The sequence below is a fragment of the Ursus arctos genome, unplaced genomic scaffold, assembly GCF_023065955.2.
Source record: "Ursus arctos isolate Adak ecotype North America unplaced genomic scaffold, UrsArc2.0 scaffold_19, whole genome shotgun sequence".
Classification (NCBI taxonomy): domain Eukaryota; kingdom Metazoa; phylum Chordata; class Mammalia; order Carnivora; family Ursidae; genus Ursus; species Ursus arctos.
The window spans coordinates 58,010,600-58,025,276 of record NW_026622863.1 but is presented as its reverse complement, the minus strand read 5'-3'; the positions used below and the strand labels follow the sequence as shown (position 1 = coordinate 58,025,276).

General features: G+C 36.6%; 1 protein-coding gene across 1 annotated transcript in view; it reads right to left on the bottom strand.

The window, feature by feature from the left end:
• Positions 1–11,401, bottom strand: part of LOC113269424 (glutamate carboxypeptidase 2) — a 92,815-nt gene extending 81,414 nt beyond the window's left edge. The window contains exons 1-3 of the mRNA XM_057314632.1: positions 11,205–11,401; positions 9,083–9,191; positions 3,801–3,987 (exon numbers count right to left, since the gene is read on the bottom strand). Of these exons, the coding sequence (XP_057170615.1) occupies positions 3,801–3,987; positions 9,083–9,191; positions 11,205–11,313 (405 nt within the window). The 5' untranslated portion in view covers positions 11,314–11,401. The remainder of the gene's footprint in view (positions 1–3,800; positions 3,988–9,082; positions 9,192–11,204) is intronic.
• Between the last annotated feature and the right edge of the window lie 3,276 nt (positions 11,402–14,677).

Sequence of the window (14,677 nt, the reverse complement as noted above, 5' to 3'; positions counted from 1 at the left end):
TTTAATGTCTCACCATTAATTTTGATAGTTGCTGTGACCTTTATCAGGTGATGTTAATTAACTTCCTTTCCAAGTTTACTAAGAGTTTTTATCGTGAATTTATTTTTCACTTTTCAACTTTTTTGGGGGGGGCTGGATATGTTTTGAGATGAGTATGCAATTTTTCTTTTTCATAACGATAATTATATTATCCATATATATACACATTACACATTTGGCCTGTATTTTTGCAATTTGCTTGTTGGGTTATCATTTCTAGATTATACTTGCTTTAAAAAATGAATTGAGTTTTTAATATTCTCTGAAATAGGTTGTGTTATATTTAAATGATCTTTAACTTCAATCTTTCAAACTTAAAGGTAAACCAGTTGGTCTTGATGCTCTGTGTTGTTGGAGTTTCTGAAGTACTAATTCAATTTAATTAATCTTATAGAACTATTTGGATTTTTAAAAAAAGCATTCTTGTGTCAATTTTCATGTTTTTTCCATTTCGTCTCAGCTGTGAATTATTGGCATCCTTCTTCCTAGAATTTTCTTATCTCTTTGAATCTGCACAGCATCAATAGATATGCCTCTGTTTTTCACTCCGTATTTATTTATGCTTTCCTTGTATTTTTCCTTATTGATCTTTGTCCTTTAGGGGACAAAAGGGGTCATCGGGTGGATTACCTCATCAGTGCTGACCAGATAATTTCAGATTGACTAGTTAAAGATCACATTCCTGGGAGAGGCTGAAACTGTTAGGTTAGGTATTAAGTCTTGGGTTGCTGAAGGGGGCTTAGTAGAAGTAACTCCATTTGGGGCCTCTTGTAACTTTTCCTCTACAGATAAAAACAAATTTAGAATTGTTGGTGAATTGAAAAACTTAGGTAGTGACCCTCTTTATCTCTTAATGAGGTTTTTAACTTTGTCCTAAAACTTACTTTATAAGATAAAACCATTTTTTAAGTCAATATTTAATTGGTATTTCTTTTTCAGTTTTTCAGTTACTTTCAAACTTGTTGTGATGTTGTGTTCAAATTACTCCTTATAAAATAGTACACAGCTGATTTTACTTAGTTTGACATGCTATGTTTTAAATCAGTTTTTTCCTTTAATTTTTTTTTCTAATTACTGATACACAGCACTTAAGTCACTTTTACTTTCCTATTATGTAATTTTTACTCTTCCTTTCCCCCCCAATGCTCCTTTTTTCTTTCGTGAAAATCATGTATCTTGGGCAGCTGTCTTAACTTGGGCTCAAATAAAACTCTTTTCCTTTTCCTTTAAAATTTAAAAGGTTTGTTCATTTTGTGTCAACAGTTGACACAGCTTGCTTCAGGAAAAGGAGAAATAGGGAGAAAACAAGGCACTTTGGAGAAGTATGTGACTATGTTCAGATGTACTTTGGATGAAAATAAAAAAGGAAAATGGACTAATGATACAGCTTTTTAAAAATTAGGAAGTTTTAGGCAGTGTGATATTGAGATTTATGATAAATATATATTTGATCTTCATCACGTTTCTGGCACTGAGCTCCTAAAATGTTCTAAAAGGAATTTCCTGATAAGAGCAACAAAGCTGTCTATTGTTATGTTAACGAGGTAACTTTTGGACCCCACTTAAGGATGGGCGCAGGTTGCCAGGAGAACAAACTTAGTGATTAGAGGGTTGGAATTTTCAGTCCCACTGCTAACCTCCCAGCCAGGAGAGAGGAGCTGGAAGTTGAATCAATCACAAGAGCCAAGATTTAATCATTACACCTATGTAATGAAGCGTCCATAAAAACCCAAAGGACAGGGTTCAGAGAGCTTCTCGGTTGGAGATGAGGGGGACTGGGGTTCCTAGAGCGGGTGTGGAAGCTCTCTGCTCTTTCCCACATACTTTGCCCTATGCATCCTTCATCTGGCTATTGATTTGTATCATTTATCATCCTTTTACAATAAATCAGTAATTTGGAATGTAAAATGTTTTTTGCAAATGTTAATTTGCTCAAGCAAATTAATCAATCCTGAGGAGGGGATCATAGGAACCTCTAATTTCTGCCCATCTGTCAGAAGTACAATGAACAAACTGGCATCCTGAGTTGAATGGGGTCATTGGAACCTCCAGTCTATAGTTGGTAGGTCAGAAACACAGGTTAACAACCTAGGCTTGCAACTGGCATCTGAATGGGTGGGGAAGAGGGCAGTCTTATGAGACTGAATTGTTACCGATGGAATCTGATGCTCTCTCTGGGGAAATAGTGTCAGAATTGAGTTGAATCATAGGACACCCAACTGGTGTTTGAGAATTGCTTGTTGGATGTGTGGGGAAAACACTCCCCATTCCAACAGAAATTGGTCTAGGAAGCCAAAAGAAACAGCTAACACCATTCCAGAAAATCTCCAGAATGATGTTTCTACATGATACCTTTATATTAGGTGTCAGACTTGAAGAATTTAATAAATGCTTATAATGACAAAACAAATAATGAAATGGAATAATAAAAGCAAAGTCACAGTCAAAATTGGGAGGTGAAAGAAAAAAGAAAAAGAAGCGCAAGTTTGTTATTTTCCTCACTGGATAGATCATCCCCAAATCCGACAGATCAAGACAGAGATTTTATACACATATATGAACATATATATTAACATAATCAATATCTTATTTCATCATTAAATAACTTTCCTAAACATACTTTTATAGACTCCTTAGTACTTAATTATATAGATATGCCCCCACTTATTTAATAAATATTATGGGACCATATGCTGTATATTGTTCCACATAACCTTTTTTAAAAAATACTTTTTAAATTTTGAGGTAGTTTAATATTTTAAAAAGATTAACTATTAACTACAATAATTTAAAATAGTAGTTAATATGGAAAGTTTTAAATCATATTAGGAAATTTAGCATGGCATTACATCACTAACAGCAAAACATAACAGCATATTTGCCATTAAAAGACTGATTCATTAGTTGATAGAATGTGATTGACATATTAGGAAAAAAATTTTAAATTTATATATATTTAAATCACATGACATTTTCAGTTCACTGATCAATCTGGACATATCTGAAGCTATATACAATTGAGAAGGCTCAAGTAACAAAACGACTGAAGGAAACTATCTCTACTGAAAGGGGCTATTTCAGTACAGTAGCTCTAAAACTAAGGTATGCTAAACAGGGTTAAACAAATGAGTTTTATTTTATGAGTTTCATATTGAATACATATCATGATAAGAAATATCTCAAATTACTTGTATTCTTTTCTTCCTCAAGAATGTACCCTAACTTGCAAACAAGATTGTAAATTGTTTAGATAATCATTCTATAGACATTCTCTCCAAATTCTCTTCCCCTTTAAATGCCCACATCCAAGTTTTGGGCACAGAGCTGAACACATGATCATATGAGTCATATCATTATGTACCAGTAAAAAGCTGCAGACTCAAACTGCACACCAGATGTCTTGAGTTTCCTCACATCCCCAAACTCATACAGTATCTTTTATAGTCTGAACCTATCAAAAATGTGTATATTTTACTTGCTTGGAAGTATTAATATATCATATTTTGTATTAGCACACAATACTAAAAAACAGAAAATACAACTGTCATCAAGCATTAATTTCTCAGACTTTTTCCAACATCACATTAAATTCAAACATCATAGGAAAGGAGTTGACATTGGTAATGAGATATTAAAGACATCATTCACAAGTTTCAATAACATTGATTTCTATCAATAATTAGAGATGTATAGGACATTCTTTCATAAAAGCTGTTTGAAAAGAATAGAGATGAGGATAGTTTCTTATCTCTTTGTTTTACCTCATTTCCGTCTCCATCAATTATTGAGATGTAGTTGGGATGAGTCTTATTTGGATAGGACAACAGGACATCATAATGGGCTAACTCAACAGAATCCAGGCCAAATTCTTTCCACTGGGATTGAATTTGCTTTGCAAGCTGAAAGTTTTGTTCTGTTCCTGCTAAATGTGGCAGCCGTGTAAAATTACTGGTGAACAAAAATTGAAAGTGGTTAGAAATTAATGTTTAGTCTGCCTTTATCCCAAATGAACAACCAAGGAAGGCAGATTGACATTTCAAAGGTGCTTTGAAATGTGATATGTTAAAGAAGGAAAGTGGTACTATTATTGCATCAAATAGATTTTCAAAGCTTATTTTGAAGTTTTCATGCTCTAATTTGTACTCATTCAAAAGAAAAATTGGAGAAACTGATCTTTGTAGAGAATTGTTATATGAAATCCTGTGGGCGTGTCCCCATATAGTAGATGAGGAAAGTGTCCTATTCTTTCCTTAAGACTCATGCGTCTTAGAATTTTCATGGAATTATTTATTTCACTTGTGAAACAGATTTAGAAGGTAAAAAATATTTTCATACAAAATACCAAGTTGTGACGAGCCAAGAATGATTGATAATTACATTTATTTTTAAGTACTCCAAGTTATGGCCAAGTGAGAAAGCTTTTGATTAGCAACCTTTATAAAGTATCTTCATTAAGGAATAATCTAAACATATTTCAAGAAGCTCAGACTGAATCTCTTGTACTCCGTTCATTGTGCATAGTAATACACTTAAAAATCAATGATGATAATTAGCCTGACCAGGAATATCTCTAATGAATAAGCTATGAGGGTAGCTACTAAAAATATTTTCATGAGTTTACTACTTTCTCATTTAATATGTCTGGATACTGGTGCTTTTGTTTGTTTAAATTTCTCTCTCTCTCCTGGAAATGTGTTATTTCCCTGAAGATTCAGCTCTTTGGTATTTTGGTCTCAAATCACTTAGAGAAAAAAAATCCACATGCCAAAAAGCATCATGTATCATAAAAAGACATTTACTTCTAGATCTTCACAAACTTCTGCTCCTGAATATGTAGGTTTTTCTAAAATCAACACATGTCCATCCTTATAGGGATTTTTTAAAAAACAAATAAATAGGCAACATGATTATGATAATTCCATTTTCAAATGTTTACTTTTATGGTAATTTATCTTAATTTTTGACTTGGAAAATCAACTGCCAAGAAGCATAACTCTCAGTTTTTAAAAAAATGGAGTTCTTGTGATTATTTTTTTATAATTCTATTGGAATAATTTAAATTGTATTTACAAAGATAGTATCAAAATCCTTATTCAAAAATGCTTAAGGGCTTAACACTATAGAAGCCAAAGTGGACTGCCCAAGATGGGCCACTTTGGCACGAACATTATTCTGAGCTGAAGGCCATCAAAACCCTACAGGATCAAAAGAAACTTTTGCCACTCCCTTAACAAAACAGAAGAATCTAAATTGGTGATCTTTCTCAAAATAAGGGTTATTAGCAGAGATAAATTTTATCTGAGTGATCCATCTGTATGGCAGGACAAATATCTACCTAATTACCAAACATCTGCTCTTCTTAATCACCCTGCAAAGTGGATTCCTTTCATATACCTCATTTTGCCTGTCTTTGGAATTCCCATGTCTATACGGATTCCCCACACATACACTATTAAATCTGATTTTCTCCTGTGAATCTCTCTTGTGTCAATTTAATTCTTAGTCCTGCTAGTAGGACCTTGAAAGGGATAGGACATTCTTGCTCCCTTACAACAACTTACACAAAATTTCTAATGTGTATTTGCAAAAAGTAATAACAAAAATAACACAAGAGGCAGCTGAGGTTTCTTTATATCTTTTCAATGAATACCTGCAGAGATAACAGAAAAAGAGCCAACACGTTGCAATTTTTTTTCTATATAATACAGATCACAAACTGTAACTAAAGTGAATGCAGATTATGCATATTTCCTCAAGTCAGAGTGATAACTGTCCCTACATGTTAAGAAATAGGGCACCTGGCTTGCTCAGTTGATAAGGCATGTGCCTTTTGATCTCAGGGTTGTGAGTTTGAGCCCCACTTAGGGGGTAGAGTTTACTTAAAAAAATAAATAAATAAAAATGAAAGGAAGAAAAAAAGAACAGTTACCAATAGGGAGTCTTGAACCTGTTCTCCCTACCACCAAAAAAGGAAGGAAGGAAGGGAGCGAGGGAGGGAGGGAGGAATTGATAATTATCAAACCTGGCTATTACAAGTGAAATTCCTTGTAACAGTGTTGTCATTACCAATGAGGATACAAGAGTGTGCTACAATTAGGGCTGGAACCCACTCATGTGGAGCAAAGCTGATCCTAATGAAGAGTAGGAAAAAATCCATTTCCAATGATAAATAAATTGGCATAAAATCTTATAAGTGGTATAGTAGAGGCTTTGCCACTAACCTGTGTAATCCTGGCTAAATCTTTAGTTTCTCATCTGCACCCTCGGAGAATATTACTACCTCACTACTTTCCAAAGATCCGTAGCTCAATTGGGTAACTTAAACTGCAACTCTTAATTTTTATTGTATTATTCAATTACGAAGAGTGTTGCAAATAATTTGTCAATCCTACTAAAATATCAAGTTTTCTTAAAAAATAATAATTTACAAACCATCCCAAATAGCCAACAACTTGTATTTAAAAGTGGGCTCACATATCTCTGTCTGGCTAGAAAAGTGCCACATATCATTACATTATCTCAATTAATAAAGAGAGCTGTCTGGCTTACAAATGATGGAACAGTGCTTCCAGGAGCTAGATGCCTGGAAAGCAGCTAGTAAAAGCAGAAGTGGTACTCAAAGGCCTATCAGGGAAATTCTGAGCCCACAGGTCTACAAGAGTTTTCTAAAATAATCTTGTCTTTCAAAACCGGACCAGAATAGAAGGAAAGTTTCCTTAAGGAGATGCAAAGTAGTGAACAGAGCTGAGAATTCAATGGAGGGGAAAGGGGTGGGGGAATGGGATAGACTGGTGATGGGTAGTAAGGTGCACTGGGTGTTATACGCAACTAATGAATCATCGAACTTTACATCAAAAATCAGGGATGTACTGTATGGTGACTAACATAATATAATAAAAAAAAAAAAACCAGAAGGGAAACAGGACAACCCCTATCCCAAAGGAGGCTGAAAAAAACAGCCCCTACTTTGATCCTCCCAGCCACTATGGAGAGGCAGACAACTTGGAAGTAGAGAGGACCTTTAGAAGCAGAGCAAAGGAAGATAAGATGGAAGATCTGAGGCTTTACCGACCCCTGGCCTATGGGTAGAATTAGATTGAAAGCTCTCTAATGGCTGAATGGCAAATGGGAAATCTGGAGAGTCCAGGAGGTTTCTGGTAATTCTGTGGTCCTTGGAGGGATGAGTTGGGTTCTCTTAATTTCTTTTTTTGTGTGTGCTAATGGTGAAAATCCTTGAGTTCTAAACAATGAGAGGCGTTTTGCTGGGGTCATGGAGAATAAGCAAGAAACTGATTGCTTTCATTTTACTCAGGGTCTAGAAAGAGAAATGAAGGCATTCATTTTTGTTCTCTGCCAGTCAGTCCATGTCACAGGTTAGGAAAGGAAGCAGGGACAGCAGCTCTGTCTAGAAGTGAACATTATATCTTGCCAGAGCTCCACTTTTACTTTATCTATTATACAGAATTATAGTGAAAGAAGTCCTAGAGGCAGAGGAGGGGTTTCCACAAAATTTAAGCTTCCAGGTCTCTCAGTTGAAATGGCCCTTCCAAAGACTGGAAGGTGCCCAAGCAAATTTTTATTCATAGTTTTAATTCTATTGTAATTGAAATAGGAAGCTCCTGGGTGGCTCAGTCCATTAATGTCTGCCTTTGGCTCAGGTCTTGATCCTGGGGTCCTGGGATCCAGCCCTGCTTTGGCTCGGCTCCCTGCTCAGTGGAGAGCCTGCTTCTCCCTCTCCCTCTGCCGCAACCCCTGCTGTGTTTTCTCTCTAGCTCACTCTCTCTTTCAAATAAATAAATAAAATCTTTAAAATAAATAAATAAAATAGACATATGTGTTTGTATGATCATGTGTGTGTACATCTATGCGTGTGTGTGTGTGTATAACTGTCTTTTACATAAAATTCTAACTTGTATTCACTAAGGAATGCTTCAATCACTATCAGGACCTCCAAGTATTTTGCTTTGGAAAAGCTAAGTAGTCTAATCAGTTACATACAGTCATTCTACACAAGTGTTTTATTTTTAGTTGCTTTGCAAATGCTCTTTAAATTTACTAATTTACATATTTTGCTCTACACTACAAATAACTATTTCAGGAAACAGAGAGCTAGTTTTCAAACCATGTCATATATGCGCTCTCTAATTCATCCTTGTCACAGTGATATCATGGTTCCCATTTTACAGATTTGGAAATGAAAGCTCAGGAAGGTTAAGTATTCACTCCAAGTCATTTTACTGTCAATGGGCAAAGATGTAATTTAAATTCAAGCATATCTGAGTCCACGGAATGAACCGTGAGAGACTATGGACTCTGGGAAACAAACTGAGGGCTTCAGAGGGGAGGGGGTGGGGGACTGGGGTAGGCCGGTGATGGGTAGTAAGGAGGGCACGTATTGCATGGGTGTTATATGCAAATAATGAATCATGGAACACTACATCAAAAACTAATGATGTACTGTATGGTGACTAACATAATAAAAAATTATTATAAAAAAAAGTATATCTGAGTGCAAAGTCCAAGTTTATTCTTTTTGCCTAAAATATAATGTTGTCTTCTAAACAGGAGTCAGCAAATTGTTCCACTGACCAGATCCAGCCCACTTCCTTATTTTTGTACAGTCCACAAGCTGAAATGGTTTTTACATTATAAACAGCAAAAAAAAAAATATTTTGTGACATATATGACATTCAAATTTCAGTGCCCATAAATAAAGTTTTACTGAAACTGCTACTCTTGTATGTTTATGTATTTTCTCTGGCCTCTTCTGTGCTACAATAGCAGAGCTGAGTAATTGTAACAGAGATCGGCTGGCCTACAGGGGCTGGTCCTTTATAAGACATAGTTTGTTGACTCCTGCCCAAAATTGAATCTAGTGATACAGTTTAGCTTAAAGTATAATCCTGTCTAGATGAAATATGATACAGTGTTTTCAACAAATAAAACTTTTTTTAAAAGTCAGTTCCTGTATATGAAATATTTAATCAAAACTTTCTGAACAGAATAACAAATTACCCATATAAGCCATCAAGTATATACTTACTATAAGAACCTCTTGATGTTCTCAGCTTTCAATTCATCCAAAAATACCTTCTTCACATTATGCTGTGGAACAATGTTAGTAGGTTCATTGGAGGATTTTATAAACCATCCTGTAAAATACATACAAAGATAGGAACAAGACATGAGTTCACAAACAGGACCTATTTTTCCTTATTATTGTATCTATCATGCATGAAACACAAAGTATCAATGACCTCCAGTATTAACTGAGATTATTTTACATTTAATTTCTCTTGCCCAGTTTCACTAGAAAAAAAATCATGGAAACACTTTTCAAATACAGATCAGTCACAACATACTTTTTTAAAATAATTTCAATGACAGATGTTGCTGTGATTCTAAAAAACGAAATGTTTTATAAGCAAAGGACCAATAAAATTAAATACGTTTCAACTAATGGGGATAAACAAGATCTCTTAAAGGTTAAGGCAAAAAGGAGATCTACCTATTTTCTCCTGAAAGCTTCTATCCCCAGTGACTGCTCCTCTGCTGATGCAGAATAAGCATTTAGTAAATGTTTATAATGAATTAATGATGAATCTATTTCAAGTACATAAATTATTTCAGAGTTGAAGGAAACTCAGACTTGCAATTTGTTTCAGAAACTAAAACAAAATGTATTGAGATTCTGTGTTTCCAATTGAAGCAGGCTTGAGATTTTGAACTTTAGAAAGCTAGAAGAAAACTACAATTAAAAAAAAAGAAAAAAGAAAACTACAATTCACCCAAAGGCTCTGCAAGATGCCCAGTGCACAGAGACCAGAAGGAATGGGTAGCCAGATCACGTGGAGCACTTTGCTCTTGTAGCTGGCTTTCACTCTGGGGGAAATGAGGCATCTTTACAGGCTTTATTTAGAGAAATGATATGATCTGGGCGTAAAATAGTTACCAAAATCACCCATCCAGCTTTTGTGGAAATTTCCAGTTATTAATCATATACATACATACACACACGCATATATACATGCATATTGAAATAAATAGGTGGCAGCAAATGGAAATACAATTCCACTGGTACATAAAACAAAAGGACTTGGATTAGACTGGGATCAGGGCAGGACACACTGAGGATGAAATGCTTGAATTGAGAGATGAAAAACGAACAAAATGAAGAGGTGGGAGGCCTGTGGGGGGAAAGGAGAGCAGAGAATCCTAAGAAAAAATTTACAATTAATAAAGAACTTATTCTGTGTCATCCACTGGGCAGTGAATTCAGAGCAGGGGTGAACTACCTTAAACTAGTCCTGTGCACCAACGTCCAATTAGAAGCATCTCCTCATCAAGAAGGAGTAAAGAAAAGTGCCAGCAACCCAACACTGTGCTAGGAGCTTCGGATGCTCTTTCATTTACCATTCCGAATAAATTACAGATATTCTTATCATAAGGATTGAAAAACTGAAGCCAGGAAAGACTCAGTAAATTGTTCAAAGCCACGAAGAAGTAGCAGAGTCAAAATTAAAATTTAAGAGTCTGAGCTTGTCAGTGCTGCCCCTGGATTTTTAGGAAGTTGGGTTAAGTGTGCGAATCAGTACACAGAGTAACGCAAAAGACCTACCGGCAAAGATCTGCTCAGAGCGCTGACAATAATAGCCAGTTTTCAAATGTTCCTCTAATTATTTAATTCCCAAGGACGAAAGAATGAGGAGAGATAAGAGCCCCCGTGCAACAATGCCCTGACGTCCACCTACTGTATACATGAAGCAGCTCAGGCACACGACGAAAGACCCCAAACAGGTTAGAGTCCTATCCCGCAAAGCTTCCTGGACGACCTAGTTCAACTGCCCCGCTGGTCATAATACGTACCAGTTTCCCAAAGGGCTCGAGCGGGTGGCACCTGCTGAAGTCCTGTTTCAGGGTCTCTGCGTTCCACTCCTTACCCTGGGTGACTGTCTTACCATAGCCTGTCCAGAACCCTACTGTGCCCTCGCCTCCAGCGATCCCCAGCTAAGGCGCCGGAGCCCGTTCCCCACCTTCCCGCAACCCAAAGCACCGTCCCTGGGGTAAACACGCAACAGGACCGCACTCGGCAGCGGCCCGCGAGTCCCGGGAACCGCGGGGCCGCGGGGTAGGCTCCGGCATGTGCGAGTCCTGCGCCCCCCTACCGAAGAGGAAGCCGACGATCAAGAGGCCGGCGGCCAGCACGAGCGTCCCAAAGCGCGGGCGGCGCCAAGCGACAAAGGTCGAGTCGGCTTCGTGCAGGGGATTCCACATCTCGGCGCGGCCGGCGGGGCCTCCTGGGACCTGGGCCTCTGCTGCGGCCCCCCTGCAGCGGGGCAGCGGGACAGCGGGACAGCGGCTTCCTCCCACCTACGCCGCGCTTATCAGTTACTGCGGGCTAGAAGGCGGCGCGCCTGGCGCGGGACTCGTTTCTCCGCCCTAGAATAGTTGTAGCTTACTCTGAACCAATCAGCTTCGGGAGGTTTTACGAAGTGCAAACTCTGATAATTCAGCATCCTGAAGCTGTAAGATTGTGGCTTGTGTACTTTTTTGCATGTGTATATACAACAATTAAAACCTTCTTAAAAAAAATAAAGGCATAGCGTGATCTCATTTTGTATTTCTTGAAATATTTTGTGTGTGTGCATAGGAAAATGTCTGGGTAGGATTAGTACGGAAATATTTACAGTGTTTACCTCTGGAGGGTGGTACGGTGAGGTCAGGAAGAGATGGGCGTAAAAGATTTTCTTGAGCTTCTTACTTCCTATACTTCTATACATATTTCTTAAAATAATAAACAAGTTTTTATGTAGTAATAAACATTAACAGAAAAATACTGCATTTTACTTAAATATGACAAATGTGGTTTTTCTGAAAAAGTAAGAAGCTATTTTCTATTGAGTATCCTGCTTTTTTCTTTTTGTTTTGTAAGAATTTTTGAACATATATATGCCTATAATTTTTAAATTTTTTTACTCAATAATGAAGATTTTCATATCAATATATAAATTATCTTGTTTATTGTTTTTTAGTAGTGTTATAATATTTTCAAGGATAGATTGAAGAATGCAATTTTCATTCTAAGCATACCAAAAATTTCTGTGTAGCTGATTCACATAAGAACTTAATATATTGAATTAAAGCTAAAATCTGTTCTGAAAAGTAACACCACAAATTTTGTCATGAATAAACATTTAAAAAGAGGGAGTAGCCCTTGAAGAACTCGAAATATGAGAAAGCATTCTCGAGACAGATGAAGTAGACATATTCCACACACAGCAGAATAATCAGAGAATGTTAGTGATTTCAGTGTGGTAAGAAGTAAGGTGTGTGTGATTTGTACAGAGCAAAGTGAAAACTTATTGAGATTTATTTGGAATATAAAAGTATAAAAGTGCGAACTCAGCCAGAAGCTGTTGGGAATAAATTTTGGCAAAGGTTGCAGTTGTTCTTGTTTTTGTTCTTAAGATTTATTTATTCTAGAGAGAGTGTGTGTGTGAGCAAGGCAGGGGGTGGAGAGACAGACTGAGAGGAGAGAAAGAATTCTCTAGCAGACTCTCTGAGTGCAAAGTTCATGATCTAAGCCAAAATCAGGGGTCAGACAAAACCAACTGAGCCACCCAGGCACTTACCATTTTGAAAGTCTGTAATGGGAATTCAGAGAAAAATATATTGAGTTCAAAACTGAAGGGAATCGAGTTAGTGTGTGGCTGAAGAAAGATCTTCTTCAAAGCTTCTGACAGAATATGGGGGAAAGAATGGGGTGCCTGGGTGGCTCAGTCTGTTAAACATCTGCCATCAACTCAGGTCATGATCTCCAGGTCCTGGGATCTAGCCCTGCATCCCCACATTGGTCTCCCTGCTTGGCGGGGAGTCTACTTCTCCCTCTCCCTCTGCCCCTCCCTCCCACTCATTCTCTCTTTCTCCCTCAAATAAATAAAATCTTAAAAAGAAAAAAAAAGAATATGGTGGAGAAGAAACTGAAGATTCAATTAAAATGCAATTTTATTAGGAAATGGGAGGAACAGGGAATGGAGGGATATTACATTGTTTATGCCAAACTAGAAACTAAAAGCTAGAATCTCTGTTTTTGTTTTATTTTGTTTTGTTTTAAATAATTGGAACTCTTGTACACTGTTGGTGGGAATGCAGAATGACGCAGCCACTATGAAAAATGGTATGGAGTTTCCTCAAAAATTTAAAAAGAACTACCAGCAATCCCAGTTCTGGATATTCATCCAGAAAAACTGAAAGCAGAATCTTGAAGAGATATTAGCACTGTCATGTTTATTGCAGCCCTATTCACAATGGCCAGGATGTGGAAACAACCTAAATGTCCACCAATCAATGAATGGGTTAAAAAAATATGGTATATACATACAGTGAGATATTATTCAGCCTTGAAAAAGAAGGAAATCCTTCAATATGTGACAACATCAATGAACCTTGAAGACATTCTGCTAAGTATAATAACCAGTCACAGAAAGGAAAATACTGCATGCTTTCACTTATATATCTAAAAGAGTCAAACTTGAAGAAGCAAAGACTAGAACAGTGGTTGTCAGGGAGTTGCTAATCAAGGGCTATAAAATTTCAGTTGTGCAAGATGAAAAAGATCTAGATAAATGGTGCACAACATTGCACCTATAGATAACTTTGTGCGGTATAGATAACAATACTGTTTTGCACACTTAGAAATCTGTTAAAAGAGGACCAAGATATGGAGGCAACCCAAATGTCCACCAGGAGATGACTGGATGAAGAAGAGGAAGTATAGATATACAATGGAATACTACTCAGCCATAAAAAGAATGAAATCTGCCATTTGCAACAACATGGATGGATCTACAGGGTATAATGCTAAATGAAATAAGTCAGAGATAAACAAATACGGTATGCTCACACTCATATGGGGAATTTAAGAAACAAAACAAATGAACAAAGTAAAAAAGAAACAAACATAAAACCCCTAGACTCTTAACTATGGAGAACAAACTGGTGATTACCAGAAGGGAGAAGGGTAGGGAGCATGGATGAAGTAGGTGAAGGAGATTAAGAGCACTGGGTGATGTATGGAATTGTTGTATCAGATGTTGTAGACCTGAGGTAAATATAACACTGTATGTTAATTACACTGGAATTAAAAAATAAAAAATAAAATAAAAACAAAAACAAAAAGCAAAATAAATAAATAATCTGTTAAATGCATAGATTTCATATTAAATATTCTCACCACCATTTTAAAAACAAACTAGGTAGCAATTCTAAAAACTAAAGGATGCGAAAAGGCCCAGATTATAAAGAAAAGAACAAATGAATAAAGATATGGCTTCTAAAATGCTGAATCTTAGATTCATTTAGGGTATTTATCTAAAAAAATAAATAAATAAACAACAACAAATATTATTGAGAAGACACAAATACTTCCACATACAAATATGCAAAGTACATCTCCTCAAAGTTACCAAGTTACCAAATAACTCCTCAATTCTCTTTCTCTGTCCACCTCACCCCTCGCTCTCTCCCTCTTCCCCCATGCCCTCTCAGTGGAATGACTGAACCTTGGGGCACTATATAGCTATGAGAGTTATCTAGACCCATAAAGACATCTGTTCCAGCCAAATAGGAAAAACATGAC